The 22982-nt window shown below is 39.8% G+C and overlaps 3 protein-coding genes across 4 annotated transcripts; 1 reads left to right on the top strand and 2 right to left on the bottom strand.

Annotated features, from left to right (window-relative positions):
• Nucleotides 1-3490: 3490 nt before the first annotated feature.
• s100z (S100 calcium binding protein Z) lies at nucleotides 3491-11803 on the bottom strand. 2 transcript variants are annotated; one of them, XM_088010783.1, is made up of 4 exons: nucleotides 10397-11802; nucleotides 8182-8261; nucleotides 7924-8092; nucleotides 3491-4160 (listed from the first exon to the last, which is right to left on the bottom strand). In XM_088010783.1, exons 3-4 carry the CDS (start codon nucleotides 8062-8064, stop codon nucleotides 4005-4007), a joined length of 297 nt encoding a protein of 98 aa, XP_087866909.1. In that variant the 5' UTR covers nucleotides 8065-8092; nucleotides 8182-8261; nucleotides 10397-11802; the 3' UTR covers nucleotides 3491-4004. The 2 variants fall into 2 exon arrangements, with proteins under 2 accessions (XP_087866909.1, XP_087866907.1); XM_088010781.1 differs by lacking the exon at nucleotides 8182-8261 and having other exon boundaries at nucleotides 10397-11803.
• A 43-nt stretch (nucleotides 11804-11846) lies between these two features.
• ch25hl2 (cholesterol 25-hydroxylase like 2) lies at nucleotides 11847-13209 on the top strand. The gene has a single exon (XM_015005191.2). The coding sequence runs from the start codon at nucleotides 11904-11906 to the stop codon at nucleotides 12837-12839; it is 936 nt and encodes a 311-aa protein (XP_014860677.2). The 5' UTR covers nucleotides 11847-11903; the 3' UTR covers nucleotides 12840-13209.
• A 4278-nt stretch (nucleotides 13210-17487) lies between these two features.
• Nucleotides 17488-21219, bottom strand: LOC106928733 (proteinase-activated receptor 2-like). The gene is made up of 2 exons (XM_015005187.2): nucleotides 21065-21219; nucleotides 17488-19353 (listed from the first exon to the last, which is right to left on the bottom strand). The coding sequence occupies exons 1-2, from the start codon at nucleotides 21129-21131 to the stop codon at nucleotides 18275-18277; spliced, it is 1146 nt and encodes a 381-aa protein (XP_014860673.2). The 5' UTR covers nucleotides 21132-21219; the 3' UTR covers nucleotides 17488-18274.
• Between the last annotated feature and the right edge of the window lie 1763 nt (nucleotides 21220-22982).

The following is a 22982-nucleotide window of genomic DNA, read 5'->3' as shown; positions in this document are numbered from 1 at the left end:
GGAGTTTGCTTTATTCTATCTGTCTTCCCACTTTATAAACTAATCAAGCAGTCCTACATATGAGCCAAGATAAGGAAAGCGCTTTGCACGCACACACAGAAGGAGAAACATACAGGTCACTCCTAATGAGTTATGAAACAAGCGGTGACGCACAAAGTGACGAAACAGAAGAATGGACAGCATGGGGGAGATAAAAGCTGGAGGCTTTTTTGAAAGACATTTGTCACAGGTGGCAGTTTCGTTTGGATGGATGTCACATGAAGGAAGGAGAGACTGTTCTCGTAACCTTTGAAAGGGGGACCAACACACGATGGAAATGAACGCCATCTCTCCATTAAGACATTGCGACCACAGCTCAACATCTGAGCTGCTGTCCAAACGAATGAAAGTGAGAGCAATTCTCAATCGTTAATAAATGAATCTCACTCAATCAACTCGCTGCACAATCTTCAGGGATCAAGGTTGAGTGTCGAGGAAGAAAATCTGGAGTCAAACGAAAGTACCAGTCCGTCATCAGCAAATTCCACCAACTCCTGGATGCATTTTGCCTTTAAAAGCAAAAATGTTACAGGAGTTGGTACAAAGAAGAAAGCTCAAAGTGAAGACAGTAAAAAGGTTAACACCAACAAAGATACACAGCGCTTTAGGCTAGTCAGCAGGACTCTGAAGGGATTAAGGGAAATGTTTCTGCTTGTACAACAAGCCAGAGGCAAAAATCAGCTTAAACAGCCCGACTCAACCCAATTTGACATTTTTGGTGGGAGAATGTCAAAACTTTTTCATAAGAAAGTCTGAAAGAGTACCCCTCTCAAAGCTATGCCCAGTACTTTATGAGTCACCATTCAAGCAATCAGTGTCCTACACATGTGAGCTTTCAAAATACACCCAGGGTTTTGTGGAACCAAATTAGATTAAGGATGTTTTCACACCTGATAGTTTGGTAGACTTGGTTCGACCAAAGTTGCAACATTTGTTACAATTTCAGCTGGTGCAGTTTGCTTTCACACTGTAAGGTGTTAAACGAATAGCCTGAAGCATCCAGCTAAAGCTACACAGAAATGGTTTGAAGACAACAAGGAGGGTGTTCTGGAGCGGCACACTTTCAGATTTGTGATTCTGTATGTTGTGGCTGCAAACATTTTTTCAACTTATTTAGAATATTCTTGAGCTTGTTTGCCTCTCAAGTCATCTTTCATCTGCATCAGCATCCCACATCTGTTGAATTAAAAAAAATAGACTCACTCCATCATTTCTCCTTCGAGATTCTTAAATTACCGTCTATTGGTTAGAAACTCTCGCAAATTCAGGTGCAAACATTGTCGCCTGAACTGTTTTGTGATCTTTTTCTGTATAATTGGAGTAATTTTCCTCCCACACAAACAAAATGATTATAGTGACCCAGGAAGCAATGAGACGTCCATGACTCAAACTTTATGATCTCCAGGAAAGACGAAACTCTGGAAGTTTCTCTCTTTTTTTTTCCTGGCAAGTGACATCCACAGGAAAAGGATAGCAATCATAAGACTGAGAATATAAATATCCACATCTGAAAATCATGAATTGACACTCACAGCATTGATTACAACCTTTTTATAAATGCAAAAAAAAAAAAAAAAAACATAATTACTTCATGGCATCTTCCCACAGATGATTATCCTCCGTTTGATTGCTGCCAATCACAGACAAATTGCATTGTAATAGAGAGGAGTTTTTCTTTTTTTTTTTTTTTTTGCAGGCGCCATCTGCTTGGATAAAAGCGCCACACTCACGCTTTAATTTCAATAGTTTTCTCCCACGTCACCGCGGAGAATGTCAGAGCAAATTAGCCGTCTGCTTTTGGTATTTTGGGAAGTGGACCTACAGAGGAAAACCCTTACAGCCCGAGTCACTTTTGTCCTCGCTGAGCCGGGAACATTAGGAGCTCTGCTTGAGGGGGGAAGACGTGTCAGCTCGTTTGGCTGATGAAGCAGGACCCAGGTGGTCGGTGAGGACTGCGACTGCCACGCTTCACTAGTACACAAGCTGCCAAGTTATTTCCCGAAAAACACGAGGCGGCTTCTCGCCCGGAGAGATTATCCACGGAAGGAGAGCGGGAGAAAGCCTCCGTAGTTAGCTCTGGTTAGAGATTTACGTTCACTACTCGTTAGCATGAATGTAGCATTAGTGTCGCGCTAATGGTTTATTTGCTTTCATTTCAACAATACGATTCTTCGACGGAGTATTAGGGCTATCGTAGATTAAAAACAAAATCCTCCAAATTAATTTTTTAAGATATCAGTTTCTAGAAAAAAAACGTGGAAATTTCTGAGGTTGAAATGATAGAAAATTAGCTAAGAAAAAAGTTTCAAACGTCAAAAAATTTCGACTTAGAAATTTTCTGTTTAAAAAGACTAAAATTTTAAACTAAGTTTTTTTTTTAAGAAGTGTACTCTTTTTGTTCCTATCTACCAAGCCACTAGAATTCCGTCGTAAAATTCTATTTCTTAATAGGAGTGAAAAAATTTTGACATTTAATCAAGTTTTAATCAGTGTTTAGGATCGTGGTCCTTCTGAAAGACATATGCGTTAAAGATTTAAATATTTAGTTTCAAGTATCAAACCAAAGTTGATAGGGATGAAACTGCTTGGGTTGCTTAGGAAACCTTGGATTAAAATTGTTACCTCTAGGCATACGTACCTGAATAAGCATGATGGTAGATTAGGGCCCTTGTAGATTAAAAGAAAAAATTCTGCCAAAAAACTCAGAAATTTTTAGATTAATCTAAAAAATTGTCATGTTTTGGTTTGAAAATTTCTGAGTTTCAAAAGTAAAAAAAATTCCAGAAAAGCTTGGAAATTTAGAAAATGTACAAAAGTCATACATTTTTTACTTTTGAAAGTCTGGTATTACTTTTTCCAAGTCTTTTAACTTCAGGTCCTCAACAGACAGAACCAAACTCTGGTACCAGAGACATACAACTAAAATATAAAACAGAGTTTTTGTTTTGTTTTCTTAAATTTTGCATAAAAAATGCTATTAATTCTTCATGTAGCTTCTTTTTAAATTCTTGTTTACTGCTTTATGACTAAATATGGCTATCTTGACCTCTCATTTTATCCTTGATCTTATTAACCAATTTCTGTCTTTTATTCAGTTATTGTTTTGTATAAACCTTAAGTGTATTAATGAATACTTATCCCAGAAGAGGTTCTACACTGAAAAAAGAAAACAGCTGATCCAACTTTTAAAAAATTTGTTGATTTGTTACATGTAATCAATTTAAGTTTATGCAAGTAAATATTTTAAGTTTTTTATGTTGTCATGTTAAAGAAGCGTAAATAAAGTCAGTCTGACAAACTTAATTTGATCACACGTAACAACTTAAAAAAATTTTAGTGGGAGTTTCATTCTGTTTTTTCAGTCTATGGTACAGATGATGCAGTAGCCTTAATGACTAGACTTAAGCTTAACGTGAACACAGCAGCTTTCAAGAATAAATTGGAACTGAAGTCAGATGCATAGTTTTATTAGAAAAAAAACAAACATTCAAATAGCATTTGGAAAGAAACGAGCATCTAAACAAGAGCTGGAATATCCAGTAGAAGGGAACACTGCTAAACGCGTACACTTTTTCCATGACTCTAGCTTCGCCGCACAGAGGGGATGGAGAACATTTCTCCTGGGAGCTGAGAGCTAAACTGACAGGGGAGAAAAATGTTTCCTGCCTAATGAACCATCAGGGAAAATATCAGATATTATACATTTGACATTTAAAGTTGAGGAAGAAGGAAAGAGTGTTGACTGGGGCATCTGTTGGGACACAATCAGGGGATACAGATACGGTTTCAGATGACGACAATGTTTTTCAAGGGAAATGTCACAGAGCTAATTAGCAGTAGCAACTACTCTTATTTCAAGCAGATAAAGGAGTCTTAAAAGAGTGAAGGCTTCATCCTACATGCATCACATATGAGACGCGAGTGATTAAACTGCAGATTTGAGGTTTACATTTGCTTCCAGGTGTCTATTTGGCATTCTTGTTCTGCTCTTGGAAGAAGTCGTTGCAGGCCACGGTCAGGGCCGCCACCAACACGACAAACTCGTTGAAATCCACCTCGTTGTCTTTGTTGGAGTCCAGGTCGTTCATGATTTTCTCCACCAGCATGGGATCTTTCTGAGACTGTGAACAAACACAAATAAGGACAAAAAAGTAAGGCAAAAAAAAAAAAAAATCTTGATTAAATTTTGCTCATGCGACTTAACGATTGGTACCGGAGAAAGAAAATCATTAGTATTGATCAGTCAGATCCCTTCTTTACCATTTAGAAAACCTTCAAGACCTTCAATGAGTTGTCTTCATAAATTCAAACCAAAATCATGTCATGTTTAATATATTTAATCTCAACAAGAGTTCAGCTTTTTAACGGCTTGAGGCAGGAAGCTGTTTAGCACCAGAGGAATACTTCACACAGAGGCAGTGTTATAGAAAAGTTTCACTCCGAGACCTAGCTTCAAAAGGTGCTGGGATGAGAGACTTTGGCCCTTTGGTGTCATGTAAACAAGCAGCTACTTGATTGCAACAAATAGGTTTCTGAAGAGCTGCTTCATCTAAACGGAGACTTCAAGCAGTTTGCCAACAGCAGCAGGAAACTACAACAGCTAGCTCTGTGGCCAACTCTGAATCAGACAAAGAGGTCAATGGACACCTGCACACCGTGGAAATAATAAAGGTGTTTACCTTGTACAATGCCGTCCATAAGAGTGAGTTTGATATCTTCTGAGTGCACTGAAGCTAAAGTACAATAACATTAACCTATAAGGTATTGGCTACGATACACGACGTCGCTACGCCATATTTGAATAAGCAGTGTTAGCCCGGTGTCCCTCGTCGATTTGATCTCAAGCTGGATAGTCGACAATTGTACTATGCAGAGTTTCCTATATAAAAGGCAAGTGAACTTAAGAGCTGTATTTCAGTGACAGGTTGTTTAAGAAGGAATGTAACAAATGTTATTATGGAACAACCATTGGTTGCATTAAAAATGTAATTCTTTACATGTAAAGTGTACTAAGAATTCAGTCCCACTAAAATTTGACTGAAAATAAACCTGTTTCAAATTAAGTGGACGGAATGTAATGGCTTTAAATAGGAATAATATTGATACGTACTCAAATGTAGGTACTTTGTTTATAAAGAAGTGGCATCAGTACCTCCCTACTCTGATGGTTCTTATGTTGCTGTTGCCATTTTGGTTGCCTGATGGTCTGAAGAGTCTCACTATCTTCTGCAGGGTTCTCTCGTCTCGCCATCTTGCCGCTTTGGTTTAATTACTGGAATTAAGGACTTGGTACAAATTTGTCATCTCTGTCCACCAGGGAGCAGAGTGAAAATGCTGTCGAATGACCCCAGACACACGCGTTTCCTTTTTTAGCCTCCTGACCTCGGAGGCAGTCTCAACATTTCACCAAAGGTCCAAACTGACACTAAAGGCTATTCTTTAACATCGAGGAAATGTCAAATTGTGTCTTATTCTCCTTTTTTTTATACAAAGTGTGTCAAAAAACACAAACCATGAGGGAAGAACATCGCTGATGTAATAGAAGCGTGGAATGTGACTTTGCTGTAAGTCGTGTTTGATCGAGACGGTTTGAGTTGTTAAAGTCAGTCTGCTCTGAACTAATTCCTTTTGGAGTATATTAGTTTGCGAATGTAATTTTTATTAGAAAGACAAATTCTAACAACAGTAACTGTGTTTTTATGAGCAGACATCAGGTATGATTTTCACTAGAACTTTACTGTGTTGGTTAGCAAAGAACAGTAAGGCTAACACAGGATGTGTAGCACATCACTAAATAATTTGGTTTGGTGAACTACAATGACGTCTAGTCTAGAAAGATTATGTGTTGTAGCAAGATTTAGAGTTTGGATCCAGCTTTAGCTAGTTTAGCCACAGCGCTAACGCTAAGCTTCTTAACCTTGAAGCCTTTGCTGCTACTGAAAAACAAATCTTATCTGTGGTTGTGAGGATAAACCTTTACATTCCACCTTTTTCAGAAAGCTTCATAAGCATTTAAGTCATATTTAATTCTTTGTTTCTTTTCAACATGGGGGAAAAATCTGACAATCTCATGAAAAACAATGAAGGTGTTTGTTATCCGTGATTCTGCTGCCCATCAGGACTCCAGTCATAAACCACGACTGAAACTGTGAACAGGTTGGATTTAAATGAGGATTATAGGACAAGAATCCTAAACTAATTTCCATCATGCTGTTGTTTATGAATTGGGAATCAAGCAGATATTGTGAAATGACAATTTAAAAACTATAAATGGAAAATATTTCTTTGTGTGAATATAAAATCAAACCCAACTGGTTTAATTTGAGTAATTAAAGTTGTCTTGAAGTTGAGTTAGAACTTGGCTATTTTTTTGCCGAGCTCATGTAATGCAGCATAAAGTTTTCATACCAACATTTATTTTTTCCACCAAATGGAATATTAATGTTTTGGAACTGGAGGTCTGATTAGAATCTGATTTGTGAAGGGCGTAAAAGATTAGGGCGATGGGACAGAGGCCTTCCAACCTCCAAGACTCAGAACTCGATCAGAAAAAATGGAAGAGGTTGATTGACAGATTTTCTCCTCTGATTATTGAGAAAACTATGAATCATTTTGACATTCATGTCAAAACGAATGAAAATAATTTCTAAATATGTTCAAAGGTATGAAAATTTTTAAGCAATAAATTTTGTCAGTGTCTTTTAGTAGGTCTGGAAAACTAAGCCGCTGCTTCGAACCCCAAAACCGTCAGGGTCCTCTCATCATGGAATGAGAGTACTACTACACTTGATTTCAAGGTTTCAGCAAGACTTTAAATAGTTTAATATTCAATTTAAGTAAATTGGCAAGTTTGCTTTGAGAAACTGCAGTAAAGAATCGTCATTTTCTAATAGTTGTGCTAAAATAGCTCCAGTCAGACGTTTCTAATTTAATTGTTCCGTCTTGTTTGAGCTCAGTTTGTTCAGAAACTGCATCTTAGCAAATAACAACCAATCATTTGTGATTGCCCTTAAGTTCAACCAATCAAATTTGGCCGCGTCTCCCGGATTCTAACAAATCTGTACCGAGCTCCGTCAGCGGTGGGGAAGCTGGAGGAAAACCTAACAGCAAACATAAAACTAAAAACGCCAAAAGCATTTTAATCAGCATCTGTACTGAACACATGGTAATCCATCAAGTCCTGCGTCTCGGCTGGGGGTCAAACGTCTCTCTCGGCATGAGCTGACGGTGGACGTCCTGTCCCGGTTGCGTCTTTTTCTCAAGGGTGAATGTGGCTCACAGGGCCGTGGTGACATCACGTCTATATTTGGAGTCGATATGGGGGCCACTCATGATGACGGTGACGCTGATTGTGATTTATATGCACCTGAGGCTTCCCGCCCGCCTGGACGGAAGGAGAATGAGCGGCGGAGAGAAAGACGTCTGAAGGTGTCTGAGGTTTGAGGTGCTCGGTCGTTTCTGGCTTCAATCATTGGGAATTGCAGGCTTTCCGCGGCGCTGTCGCACGAACCCAGAGTCTGGACTTATCTCAAATGACCCTATTTGTCTCCCCCTCCCCGCCCTTTTACTCTGTCAACATGCGATGATGTAAGAGCAGCGGGTCCACTCTGTGACTGCAGGATAGCAATCGGTAAAAATCAATTTCCTCTCGCAAGGTCAGAATGGTAAATTATCTGAAAAACAGCGTTGCTTAATTAAATGTCGCTTCCTCCAAAGAGCCAAATATCCTTAAGCAAGTTACTGCACTTATCATATAACTGGGTAGAAACAAGAAACTTAACCGAGTTGTTAATGTAAGTCTGCAACCTGAAGCAAGAAATTTGATGTATTGCATAAAAATCGGGGGGAAACCACATCCATGTCCCCAGCGTGGGTCTACTTTACCGTGAGGAAGTCTGTGAGCTCGCTGTGCAGCAGCTCCTTCAGCTCGCCCTTGTTGAGCTTGTGTTTATCTCCATCGTTTCCAGAGTAGTTGTAGAAAACCGTTATCAGTGCGCCCATTGCACCCTCAAGCTGGCTCGGCATTCTGCTGTCAGATAACTCCTGTGGGCCCCTGGAAACAAAACAAACAAAAAAAGGGACAAACGATCAAAATAAGAAAGATAACTCGATCGCTCGCGTATGAGAGAACGTTCCGCCAACCTCGTCAGAATCCTGCTCAAATGTCGTGCCGCAGCTGGCTTGCTCGGAAATGAGAAGGAGCCGGGCGGGCGATCCTCTATCTTCGGAGAGATAATTAATTCCACAGGTGAGGAGCGCATGGTAACTGTCTATCTTTCCAGATTTAATCAGTGCGCTTAAGTGAAAAACAAAACATGCACCGGCGCAACCCAGGAGACCCAGTGGGAGTTGATCAGGGCCTGAGTCACACAGGGGCCTTCACACACACACACACACACACACACACACACACACACACGTCTGCATCACTTGCTACATCCCAGATGCGACTCCTATTCTTCTTCTTCAACGGAAGGATGGGTTGAGACCTGTTCCTGCTGTCAGTGATGAGGTTCATTACAAATGTTCCACTCATCTTGATTCATGTTTCATGTCTTTTCCAACAGTCTGATTACGTTGTTAGTTGAACTTATGTGGTATTTGTTATAGCCTTACACATCTCAGTTTAATCCTGGACTTTGACTATGCCACTGAGGAAAGATTGTGATGCTATTTTTATTATGTTTTCCCTACAGTGGCCCGACAGGTTCTAAACTTGCAACGAATGGCGAAACGTGTTGCAAACATGTGAATGATGCAAACACCAAATGACGCAAGCAAAAAAAAAAAAATGTAACTGTAAATAGAAGTTAAAAATCTACAAAAAACAAATACAAGTAAATTTTTCACATCAAACACACAAATACAGAAATCCTTTAAAAGGATTAAACAGAACTTATCTGGTAACATAACATACGGTGAGGAAAATAAGTATTTGAACACCCTGCAACTGTGCAAGATCTCCCACTTAGAACTCATTGAGGGGTCTGAAGTTTTCATCTTAGGTGCATGTAAACTGAGAGAGACATAATCTAAAAAAATTATTTTAAATCCAGAAATCACGACGTATGATTTTTTTCTGTCATTTTGTCTCTGGTGTCTTTGGGCAGCTCTTTGGTCTTAGCCATGTTAGTAGTTACAGGTTGTGAGTCTTATGCTGCTAACGACCTCAAACAGCTGCTTCTTGGTGGTTTCACCTCCTCCTAATAGTTTCATGGATTGTAACTTTAGTACCTTTTCAAACTTCTCTACCCGTTTGATCTGAGTCCATATTTGTTATTTTAGTTATTTCACTCAGTACACATAATTTGCTTATATGTTTTGATTTATTTTTTCTTAACTTAAGTTGAACCCAACATCTTCATCACAACATGTCCAATACTTATTCCTCCTCATTCAGTGCTTTTATGAATCCTGCCCAACCTTTCCTCATGCATACAATAAAAACCAGAAGGACGGGTCATTAGGACTATCGAAACCTGCCCTGCCGTTGTCCTCGTCTCGTCGCCGCTTTCTCAGTTTCACCTTGTGTTTCCGAGTTGCCATGCTCTCATTGCTGGGTTTATTTTTAGCGTCTCCAGCTCGCTTCCTTTTGTCATTTCGTGTCTGACGGTCCTTCTCCAACACTCTGGCTCCTCCTCTGTCACGGCTGACAGCGGAGAGTAACACCCTCTTCAGCCTTCAACCACCTCTGTCTGCACCGCAGGGATGGAAGTTGTCAGGTGCACCTTCAACTTTTTTCTTTTTTGTTTTGTTTTGTTATTTTTTTCCACTGCCATGAAGGCAATCATTTTCCATTTGTTAAAGGTGATGAAACTGTTTCCCCTTCAGAGCTGCAGATGGTAAATGAGCAGGAAGCAACCTGTTAAACCCCAAACACTGGTACTGACATGTTTTCAAATGGATACAGCAAAACTCAGTCAACTCTGAGCGATTTCAGATTTCAGCATGCGATTGGGTTTTTTGCAGGCGTTGAGGCGTTGATGGGAAAAAACCCAATCAAATTCAACAAAAATATTGATCAGTTTATTCCTGCATGAAAAATAACACCAACAAGTTTATCCCTGTTTAACTAGTAGACTTAGTAGAAAAAATACTTACTACTACATTCATTAAACTTTGAACTATTTGCTTGATGTTTAGGATTCACTGCAGTGTTGAGTGCATGATTCTTGCATGTCCAAGTATTAAATGTACACTTGTAAGTATTAGACTTTAAAGCCTGTAAAGAAAACAAAACATACGCCACTCCAAATACTTTTCTACACCGCTGTTAATTTAAAATAAAGTTGAGTTTTGAATATACGGTCATAACGATGTTATGCTATTTTATTGTTTCAATGTCAAAAACACTAACCAGGCAAATAGGCTGCTCCTCCCCCTCTCGCTACCAGCTAGCATGGATAGTTAGCTTTGTCGCCGATGACGGCTTTTAAATGGTTTTCCTGTCGTTTCTTTCCCGCCTTTAGCACATTTAGCAGGCGTAAATGAGCACTAAGGCCCTCCTCCTGGCTCTGATTGGTTGTTTTTGGTTGGATTATCAGTCTCATACCATATAGTCACGACATGGTGACAATTTTAACAAACATGTAAAAAAAAAAAAAAGCCACAGTATGATGAACTCTTCTGTATTTAATTTATTTCACAAATGAAAACTTTTCAGTGCCTATATTTGTTCAGGAGTGGATTTTTGCTGCCCTCTGCTGGTCGACATGAAAAATATTCTGCTCAGAGTCAAATGACATGGCCTGGTCTGTGATCAGCTGCCAATGTCGCTGTTTGATAAAGAATTTATAAAATTCCTTACAAAAAGAAATAAGGATGTTAAACAGTGGTTGTTTATGGTGGGCTTTGGCAACAATTTTAATCAACAACCTTCATAAAAAGTGAGTACATTTTTCAAAACTCCTGTGCAGAAAGAGTGAAGAATTAATCCACAGGCAGACATAACACAGTCTACAGATGAGGCATCATTTTGGTAGAACAGATTACAGACAGTCTTTCACTGCGTAAAAATGTGGTATATCCATTTTTGTCTGAGTAAGAAATAGTCCAAAGTGACAGGTATTAATTTTAACATGAACAAGTGGAGAACAGTGAAGCACATTGGATCACATGATATTCATCAAAACGTCAAAATTCTGCAGGATTATTTTGTGACACCATAGAGACGAGAGCTGCAGTCGCTGCCCCACTTCTGTCCGCTTCTTTTCAGTACATGACAACTTCCTCCATGATTAATGACTCTTTGGGGTTCATGATGTTGTGTATGAGCATGTATGTTTGTGTATGTGTGTGTGTGTGTGGGTGTGTGTGTGTGTGTGTGTGTGTGTGTATGGATTCTGTATTTGTTTCATCATCAGAGACTGTGGGTGACAGATCCATTGACAGGCTTAATACATGAAGGATTAGGGGAGAAAATACAACATGACGAGTTGTGTTTAATCGTTAGTCATTGTTCATGTAAGCAGAAATCGAATTCCTGGCCTGCACTGGTTTTGTTTGCGACAAAGTCAGATTCACGAGAAAAGCGGAAGCTTTCGCTCCATGATTTGGGTCAAAAATGAGAGCTGTTGTGGCCCGGCTCCTGAGTCCTGGCTGCAGTCCTGGCGCCCATCAAAAAGGGCCTTCACAGACAGCCTTCTCTTAGAATGCAGAGGGTGGTGGGGATGTAGGGAGGTGGGGCTTGAACATACATAAGAGGCGAAGACAGTCCGCCAGTCCAATTTGGCACGGCATCACCAGACAATTTGCTATTGCTGAACCTTTTCAATTGGATCTTTTCAGTCGTTCAGGACCTCTTTTTACCCTCTTTCGGGGCTTGTAAGAAAATTAAAAATACCCCTTGGCTTGGTCATTTCTGGATGAGAAACGGCACGTCAGTGATGAGCGCAAGCAGGCTGCTGAGAACTGAGGCTTTGTCTTGGCTGACGGCTGTAGGAAACTTGTCCGGGGGCGAGTCCCACGCCTTGGTCCTGCAGCCTATCTGGGACTACCTCCACCAGAACAACCACGACCTGCTCAGGAGCCCGCTCTTCCCCGTGGTCCTCTCGGTCACCACCTACTTCGTCCTGGTTGGTATTTACACCGCGTTGGACCTGCTGGCTCCCACCTGGCCCTCCATCAACCGCTACCGGCTGCATCCAGACAAACCCGTCACCTGGCCTAACATCTGGATCACCCTGGGCGTCACCGTCTACAACCACCTGTTCTTCATCTTCCCCGCGGCGGTTGCGCAGTGGCTGTGGAGGCCGCCGACCCCGTTGCCTCCGGAGGCCCCCTCTCTCTGGAGCTTCCTTCTCGGCATCCTGGGCTGCATGGTCGTCTTTGATTTCCAGTACTACCTGTGGCACCTCCTGCACCACCGTGTTCCCTGGCTTTACCGCACCTTCCACGCCATCCACCACCAGTACAACCAGCCCTTCAGCCTGGTCACCCAGTACCTCTCTGGCTGGGAGCTGTTCAGCGTGGGATTCTGGGCGACAGTGGACCCCATCCTGCTAAGGTGCCACTGTCTCACAACTTGGGGCTTCATGGTCTTTAACGTTTACGTCTCCACCGAGGACCACTGTGGCTACGACTTCCCCTGGGCCATGCACAACCTGGTGCCCTTTGGCCTTTGGGGTGGGGCCCCCAAGCATGACGCTCATCACCAGCGACCGGGGACCAACTTTGCCCCGTTCTTCTCCCATTGGGACTGGCTCGGAGGAACCAACACGGTGCCAACCGCCTCCGGCCAATCTGCCTCAGAAGAGCTAGAAGACATGAAAGAGGAAAAAGGACTAAAGGACTCTGATTGACTCAAACTCTTTTGTACCTTCTCACATTCCAACACTCTTGTTTTTTTCTATCTCCACTCTTGCAGCTACGTCCAGTTTTTGTTGTCTTTCTTTGATCTTCCGTATTTTTTACTAACTGAATTTGTTGGAAATCTCTCTGTTACACCTAAATTGTCTGCTAAAAATGTACGGATATTGTTTCTTTCTGCATTAATGGAAAGTGATGGTATATATTATCCCTGATTGTCTTATTCATCAGTAATAAGTGGAACCTTGATCAACATGTTAGATGTGCATTAATAATTTTGATGATGGATTTGACAAAATGTAATGTTTGTTTCCTGTTTCACAGTTGGTGACTATGATGTTTTTATGACGGAAAGCACTTTGAACTGCCTTGTTTCTGAAATGTGCTAATACAAATAAACTTGACTCATTTTCAAGACTTCTTGTTCATCCGAATATCTTGATGCATTGCCGCTTCTCTTCGTTTCCTCAGGTTGTTTTTTGTGCATCTGCAAAAAGAATTAAATGCAAATGAAAGGAAAGTTAAAAGCATTCAAATCAGATCTGTGTTGTCAAACCTTCCTGAGTGGCTCATCTTGAGCATTCGGTGGCACGGACGCTCGTCCTCTCTCTCCTCTCACTTGCACACATGAATGGTCGTCTTTTAGCCGAATCAAGCGTGGTCGCAATGTTAATCCATGAGACTGCCTTCCAGACAAAACGCTCTAGCTGAAAGCGCTCTTAATGAGGCTCCTCACAGGGAGGCGTATTATGAATGTGAAGTCTGCAAGTGGAAATAAAAATAGTTTGGAATGTTTTGGAAACTTAAAACTGCAGAAATCTCTAGGATTCATTTGTCTATTTACACAGTCGCTTTTTTCACCATATAATTAAATCACGTGGCTGCGCTTATTGAAATGTTCATTTCTCACTCAAAGACACAGTTACAGAGCACATATACTTCTGTAACTTTTTGGAAAAAATCTACTGTTAAGAGTATTTTTTACTACATTGTACTTTTTAGTTTTACGTGGGTAATTTTATTATGAATTATTGCTACTGGGGGTATTCTATGGACTTCACTTTTACACTGATTAGTTGCTACACTTTTCCATAAACCTGCATTATTTTCTGAAGCCAGCAGAAGTCACCCTCTCTGCACACACATATACACACATCCGCATAAAAAAAATGACTCCAATCCCTAAATTAGACAGTCAAATTAACCTGAATAACAAAAACACATCTCTAATTTTAGACCATATTTGGTTGCACAAAAACTAAGTGACTCATGGGACATAAAAATGACTCACAGGCAATCAAAACACCTTGTGCCACCTGTTGTTTACCACCATGCAATGGTGACTGGGTCAGAACTGGTTGAACAGGTTTCTTGTGTTGTGGGAAGCTGTTAGGACACGCCAGAGTGTCTGAAAGTCTCACCCATTATCTATGTACCTGAGTGAAGCTACATCTGAACAGTAAGGAAAAGTCTTCATCCCTGAGTCTGTGGCAGGCGAGCCTCCGTTATATGATGTAATGTTAGCAGTAGTATGTGTACAAATATGTCTATCAGAAGTCACGGAGGTGAAACAATGGACCGGAAACACATGACAAATGATCATGGGATCAAGTAAGAACTTTTTCAAAGGTGTGTCTCTCTTTACATCAAGTGTAAAACTAGAAGCATTTCAGATAAAGAACATGTTATTTACAGTCAAACTTCACAATAGTAGTGTGTTATCATCTGGGGCTACATTTGTATGGGTCTAAAATGATGCCAAAATTGAAGAATGACACTGAAGAGAAAGATTGACATTTTAAAATTCGATCATTGCTGAAATTATTAATATTAACTGAAAGCACTGAAAAGAGCTAAAAGTGAAACAAGATTTGATAATGAAACTCCAGATATGTACAATAAAGCAAATAACTCATGACCAATTTTCAAAGACAGTTTTTCCTCTCTGACAGTTTGTTTAGTGTTACAGTTTTTCAGTTTGAATTATCTACACTACTTTTTAGCTTGTGTGGACATGTTTGAGGGGCGGGGCTTCAGGACCGCATATCATTTGGGTAGGTTATACAAGCAGACACTATGCTGACTGTGCGAACATCTTTTTCTGCTAAAAGGTCTGCAATGGTGGCTTCGGATTAAGGTGGACCCTTTCAACTGCATGTCTGTAACTTCGTCATCTTTTCCCACACATGCCAAAACAGTGCAGAGAACTGAAATAAAAAAGACGGCAACAATTCAAAATCAGAGTCAGTGAAAAGAAAGACTCAGTGCGAAAACAAGATTTTTTTTATTGTCTATAGTTTCAATTGATCCTTTTATCACCATGAATTTTCTTTTCACTTTCTATGCAAAATCTTCTGTACATTTTTGAGTGGCTCAAAACACAAAAGAAAAAAAATAAAACAAAAGGTTTTAGAACGACCTAATCAAAGTCCAATTGTGGAGCTTAAAAAAAAGCCTGACTATCCAAAAAAAAACTCCAGTGATACTGAATAAAACTCGTTCCACAGCAAAGACTAGGTCAAAATTCCTCTGCATGGGGTAAACGGATAAATATCGGTTATTAAAAAAAAGTATTGAAGAACCAGTTATGAGATTTAGGAGGAAATTACAGAGGCCAGGGGGCCAACAAACCAACATGTTGCAATATGTCCTAGTATTGACTGTATGTCCTGGTATCAACAGAAACCAGGACAGCCTCCACAGAATCTAAAATATAATGTTACAAAGCTTCAATCAGGAATTCCAGCTCAGTTTAGTGGCAGTGGAAGCGAGTCTGACTTCACTTTGACCATCAGTGGAGTTCAGGCTGAAGATGTAGCAGTTTATTACTGTAAAAATATCCGTGTAGTAAATAGTGCTGACGTGATCACACAGTGATTAGTAGCTGTACAAAAACCTCCCTCAGTCAGACTGAAGACACTCTGAGCTGTTAGAGCAGAAACTGAACAGACTCTGAACACAGATATGAAACCTCAGCAAGGCCTGAAGCTCTGCAGTAACTCTTTACCATTAACTACAATGGTGGTTAATATTTTCTGTTTGATATGAAATGTTTCCTATAATAAAAAAACACGCCCATTGTGAATGGATATGTATCTGTGTCCATTTGTGTCAGAAAACTCAATATAGCTCTTTTTCAGTTTTCTATTACCAGCATGATTATAATTTGGAAGATAAATAAAAATGAAAAGTTAATATTTCCATTGTGTTTGCAGCATCAAGTTCAAAAGCTAAATGAGGTTGAATATAGCTGGACAATTTATTGGTTTCCTCCCAGGTTTCACCGGTAAAACTGTCATAAACATTCATAAAGACTTCTTTATGTTCATGACAAGTGTTATGTCATGTATATGACAGTCTCATGTCAGTCTTATGAGCTTCCCTTCAAATAAAGTGTTACCCAATTCTGTAAACATACACGTGTCAAAATCAAACCAAAAAGACAACCGACATATTAAGTCAGTAAAAAGCTTGTTTTAGAGGATAAAATGGAAAAGTTGGTCATCGCTTCTGATTCCATTTCACATTCTCCTACATTAACATGTTCACAAGCTCCTAGTGGAGCTTCTTTAGTAGAAACACAGTTAAATGTTTTCAGTCAAGGACAGCAGATACAGCATTGTTGCATGACAAAACAATGCAGCCATCGTTTTGGACAAAAACTGTCTAGTCAAAGGCTTGTTTGCGATCCCAGTCCTTGGTTGAACATTTTAAAATACAACAAAACAGAAGTAATCAGTCCATACAAAACATATGCTGACCATAACTAATGACAGAAGGTAAATAAATAGCGATGCATAGAAATAACACATTATCCAGCTACAACAAAGTAGGTTGGTTTACATTGGTTTGTTTCACAAAAACCTCTGCAGACGTGCTGTGTGTGACAAAGTGCTACTCTAATTTTTAAATAACCTCCAGCAGTTCTGTTCCATTACGCCACAACTGTGCTTGGAAAAGGAGCTGCGTCAAATGTGACCAGGGCGTGGCTCCGCTCTGAAAGGAAGGCCTTCTGCCCCGCAGCGTTGACAAAGGGTAAGGTGAAACTCCACAGCCAATGATTTACCCACAGCTCTGCCCCGACCGGTCGTTAAAACAGGAACCTGGCAGCTCTCTGTGGGATGGCGGAGCCCTGCAAAAGGTGTGGCGAGCGCAGTTCACTTGCCGATTCTCTTAACGTGAAGGACCATAAATGGAGTACCAAGGCCTTTTTTTGTTGTTGTTTTGGGAAAGAATGACTCTGAGGAGAACGTGGAAGCCGTAAAATGTTGAAATTGTGACATTAAAAACAAGCAGCAGGAAGAAAAGCTGCAAAGAAGCCCAGGTCTACACACAAGTTTCTAAATGCAGAAGAAATTGAAACCAGAAAGATGACGACTTTGTCTATAAAGTGTGTCTCATCATGCCTTCTGACATTCCTCAACCCCGAGGAATGTCAAGGGATCAAGGGATCTGGTCAAAGATCCCTTGATCTTTGACCAGATTTTAGGTGTGCTGCGGTGCCCTACATTTCAACACAGCACATTCCAGAAATTCCAAGGGTTTTGAAAGATTAAGCGAGCTAAGAAAAGGACGTCCGACTGCCGGATGACAACCAGGCCCGTGACTCACGCAGGACAACAAAATGACGCAACGGGACAATGGAGTTTCACAGAAACCCTGTTTCTGTTCTGTTTATTTAAGAAAATATGTAACAATCAAAAGCTTAACAACAAAAGGTTTAAAATGAGTTAAAACAGCAACAAGAAAATTTTAATGAAAAATGTGTAAAAAAAAATATATGTATTTTTTTTTTATATTTTCTAGTAAGACTGAGTAATTGTAGCCGTTTAATACATACAACTTACATTTATTTCCAGTGTAGTATAAATAAAAAGATGCACCAACCGGCTGTAAAATTGATAAATACAGATTTTTTTTTGTATGTACATCCATCAGGTCCTTTGAAAACAGAAATGTCCACCTTTTCCAATCTATAAACTCATCAACCAAAAGTAGGACTTTTTCTGAGAATGGACATAAATATCAGGTTCAATGAATAAGTGTTAATAATCTCGTAATATTTTCATTTTATGTTTGATTCAAAACCGACAGTTAAAAAACACACACATGAGAATCGGCAGATCTGACCTCAAACATGGGAAATCTCTGTTGTCCAGGAAAATCCCACTTAATGCATCTCATGCCACAAACATCAGTCTTTAACAGATGACCTGCACATGTTTGCGTCTATTTATTTAATATAACATAAAACAAAACATATAATGATTCACAGTTTAACGCTGAGCAGCTCCTGATAAAGTCACACATCCCAAGCTACAGTCCTATCAAGGTTCAGACTTCATCTTTGGTCGGGTTCACGATGGACGACAACATCAGTGCAGAAGAGTGGAAGCACCCGCAGGGTGGAACAGTCTGTGCTCCCTCGCTAGCAGGTGATGTTCTCCGTGTTGGTGCTCCCTGACATGAATGACCGGTTCTTCTTGGAGTACCTCATTGAGCTGTACGCGGCCTTCTCCTGTTCCACGGCTCTGCTGCTGCGGCACAGCAGCGTGTTCTTCACGTGCTCCCTGAACTCGTCCGACACAAAGTAGTAGATGAAAGGGTCCAGGCAGCTGTTGAGGCTCGCCAGACACAGCGACGTGATGTAGAAGCCGTAGCCTCTGTCTTCCATTTCGGTTTTCACCAGGACATAGTGCACCACCAACATTATGTTGCTGGGGACGAAGCAAATGAGGAAGGTCACCAGGACAACCAAAATCAACACGACGGCTTTTCTCCGTGTCTTTGTTGCATTGCTGTCGACCGTTGTGCTCCGCAGAGTTTTGAGCAGCAACACGTACGCCACAATGATTACGATGCAAGGGATGAAGAATGAGACTGTTGCCATGAACATGAAGTAGAAGAAAGGGTACTTGATAGATTCGTATAGATCTTTGCCATCTTGACCTATGACGATCACATCATGGCAGGTTGTCATGTTTGTGCCCTTGATCTTAGTTGTGTGATCGTACAGGTACAGAGGAGTTGAGGTGATCCAAATGAAAACCCAGACAGCCACACAGACGCTGATAGCGACTGTGTTGTTCTTCCTCTGCGAACTCAGCGGGTTTGCCACGACCCAGTACCGCTGCATGCTGAGGCAGGTGATGAAGAGCACCGAACAGTACATGTTCCCATAGAAGAAGCTCACCAGGACTTTGCACAGGGGCTCCCCGTAGAGCCAGTTGTTTCCGTTTACGTGGTAGGAAATTTTCAGAGGCATCCAGACAACGAACAGCAGGTCAGCTAAGGCAAGGTTGGCCATGTAGATGGAGGAAGGGTGCTTCTTCTTGGTCCGGAAGAGGAACACCCATATGGCCATCCCATTTGCAGTTAGCCCCACCACAAACACAACGGTGTAGATGATCGGGAAGAACACGGTGGTAAGCCCGCTCTGCAGGGTAGCTAATGCTACATCATCAATAGCCGTTCCATCCTCAGTCTTTATTCCAATAAAACTTCGGCCTGAAATAGACAAAGATAAAAGAGATGTTAGAGTAAAAGCCGATTCATGTATGGTATACTACATTCCTCTGGTTCCCCTCACTGGTTAGTGGTTTGCTTATGGCTTTCCAATTCCAATCTCTTGACTTCAATTGATACTTATATTTTTTCATAGGCAGGCAAGAAGGTTTTGATGTTAATCCCTAAAAACATGACAGTAAGGAACAGAATTATTTTGGCGGTGGTAGAGCAAGGCTGAATGTCTTCCTTCAAACAGGACTTGTATGAAGTTCTCAGCCAAAATGACAAGAATACTTCTAAAAGATTACATATAAATGACTTTCCATTAATGTTTAACACATGACTGTAGTTGCAGCTACAGTCATGTTTAAAAATAATATACTTTATTGTGTTTATTTAGGAAATATGAAACCCATAAACAATTTTAGAGGGAAATCAAGCTCCATCTCAGACAATACAGTCATTATAGCGTTAGGTTACAGTCTAAGACAGAATTTCATAAAAGCATCAAACAAGTATGACTGGCTTCTACCGCACAAACACTTTGTACCATTGAAAAAGAATGGTGGTGATAGAGGCGTGATATGGGCTGGTATTCCAGACACAGGACACTATGCACATTTCAGTGACTGTAAAATCAAGGAGGCGAGGTTTTCTGCAATCATATGTAAGGCAATCAGACTCTCAGCTGAAGCTTGGGAGAAACTGGGTCATGCTGATGGATGTCAGACCCAAACACACCACAAAATCAAGAACAGAATTAGGGATGCACCAATTTACCAGCACCAATTTTCTTAATTTTGGGAGATTGGTGATTGGCCGATACTTACATGTGAAGCCGATCTTATCTACCGATCTTTTCTAGACCAACAAACGTCTAAAACTCAACCACTGTCCTGTTTTGCACTGCCATGAGAGAAGTTTGACTGACAGAGCGGCCCACCAGGTCATTCCTGCACATTTGGAGTTAACAATAGTAACATTTCAGACAAAAAAAAAAAAAAGTATTGGCCAACTTTGGAATCGGCAGTTTAGGCTTTTTAAATATCGGTAATGTGTGACTGATCAGAAAACTGCTATCAGTGCACCCCTAAATTGAATCCATGGAAAGGTCGTAGGACAGTCTTTTGAGCAAATGCTGTAAATTTCCAACAAACTATCAGTAATGATGTTGAAATAAATCACCTAAATTTCTCAACAATGACGGGAGACACTTATTAGATCACACAGAGCAGCTGATGGCGGGGAGTATATCATTTGCTTTCCTACATACATTTTTCTTATATATTCACACACGTGTGTGTATATATATATATATATATATATATATATATATATATATATATATATATATATATATATATATATATATATATATAGAAAGCTGCACGTTCTTTTACTTAAAACTGTAAAACTCTAAAACTACAAAAGAATTAATTAATAAATAAATAGTAGTTACTATGGTTAATTAATAAATAAATAGTAGTTACTATGGTTATTTTCTTGCTTAGGCAGATTGTAGTTTCTTTGTAATTTACCAAATCAAACATGTGAAAACTAAAATCCTACTAAGTGACTCTATGAGGTCCTAACATAAAACATTAACCTTATTATTGCAGCCTCTTTGCTCTTTGATCAGTAAAAGCCGTGCCTCGCGACCCTCTATATCCATAAAACGTCGACATAACACAAAGAAAACTGTTTGACTTACCTTGTGCATTAACAGCAAAAGCACAGCCGATAACCAACAGAAGCGACAATATCCACTTTGAATCCATGTCTGTGCGCTCAAGACTCGAAATTCTTCTTCTGGTCGCCTCTCACTTGATCTTTCCTCTTTAAAAAATGTCTGATAAGCTCTCGGTCGCTGGAGGACACACCCCGAGACTACCTGTCCGTAGTCCGTGCATGCGTATACGTCAGTTGTGTATTGCACGCGGTAGTTTCCCCCTTTGGTTTCCATGGCACTCAACTTGAACAATAAGAAACAGACAATTTAGATAAAAGCTTATGAATGCGGAAATACTTTGATACTGCAGTATGAAACATTTAATTTTAAGCGTGGAAAAATAAATATCTTGGTATAGATTAACCTTGGTTAAAAACATGAGAATATATATATTTAATAATAATAATAATAATAATAATAATAATAATAATAATAATAATAATAATAATAATAATAATATAATGATAATAATAATTGTCGAAGTTCTAAATTTCACATGAAAATCATCATGTTAATAATTGATATTTTCAACCTTTTTCCATCTTTAATATGTTGTTCATCCTGCCCAATACTATATTGAGAAACAAAGCATTATGTAAAGCAGTCAAGAAGACGCAATCTTCTTTGGTAGGAGTCAGCCAGGATGTTGACTCAGCAATATTTACCTTGTCTTTCAAAAAAAAAAAAAAAATCCAAATGGTCTGTTTCAGATATAAAAAAATGTGTTAATACACAGAAATAATCACAATAAATATAAAGCAAAATGTTTAAATTATGATTTCGTTCACTGGTGGGGGAAAATCTATCCAAACCAACCAGCATTTTGTATTTTAAGATTGTGTACAGCACTTTGGTCCTGTTAGTGTATAAAGTGCTTTATAAATAAAATGGTATGATAAGATTTTCTACTGGTTCACACGCAGACGGACTGGCTTTCCGCCGCTTGCTCTGCGCATGCGCTTACTCCTCACCCATTTTCCCTCAGCTTGCTGCCACAGTCCCTCTATCAAATTGTTTGCTGGTCTTCCATTTGTTGTCGTCTTCATCTCGTGTTTCTGTTTCTTTTTATTTTCCTATCCATGTTGCACTGTTCCATACATCTACCAAAGATTGTATGTTTATAAAAAAAGAAAAAAAAAGAAAAAGTGTTATCAAGTCAAGCTATATAAGCTGTCGCATGCCCCACGAATGAAGGACGGCACTTGATGAATTTTAACTTAACTTTAAATAACGTTTACAACGTAAAATTAATACAGTTCATTTGTAGGCAACATTTTGTCCACATACTAGGCTTAAAAATGTTCTCATATTTATTCTTGATATGTCAAGAATAAATACGAAAGCTTTATTCTTGGCCTTTAAAGCTTTAAAGTGTCAAAAACGTGGCTGCATAAAAAATGTTTAATTATTTGCCTCTCACATGCCATGAAAAGAGCTACTAAGCACTCAGCTGTGTTTCATTACAGTTAAGCAGCTAATGTTTATGAAATATACCTGAGAAATGTTCTCACTCCCACAACAGTTCTGATTAGATCCTCAAAAAAATTGTTGTGGTTGCAAAAGTTTGCAACTACAATTAAATATGTAGTGACACATCCACATTACCCGGAGCTGGAACCACATGGTGGTTTTTCTAAGGGATGACATTCTGGGACATTTTTTTTAGGAAATCTAGGTGTGTCCTGATGCAGTCACACACTAGTCATTAAAATGTGGAAACAGTGGAACCAACAAGTTTTATGTGACTGAAAAAACGTCTATTTAACAAAAAGCTATAAATAACAAAAAGACCAGCTCCTTCTTCATGAGAACACAACAGGCTCCCTGCACATGGACAGGCTGTCCATGTGCAGCCTGTCCCACATGGACAGGCTGCACAACAGGTTTTATCCTCTGGTAT

This window comes from Poecilia mexicana, unplaced genomic scaffold, assembly GCF_051168715.1.
Source record: "Poecilia mexicana isolate PSO_F unplaced genomic scaffold, ASM5116871v1 scaffold_12, whole genome shotgun sequence".
In the NCBI taxonomy this organism is placed as follows: domain Eukaryota; kingdom Metazoa; phylum Chordata; class Actinopteri; order Cyprinodontiformes; family Poeciliidae; genus Poecilia; species Poecilia mexicana.
This window is presented reverse-complemented; position numbering and strand designations above follow the sequence as displayed.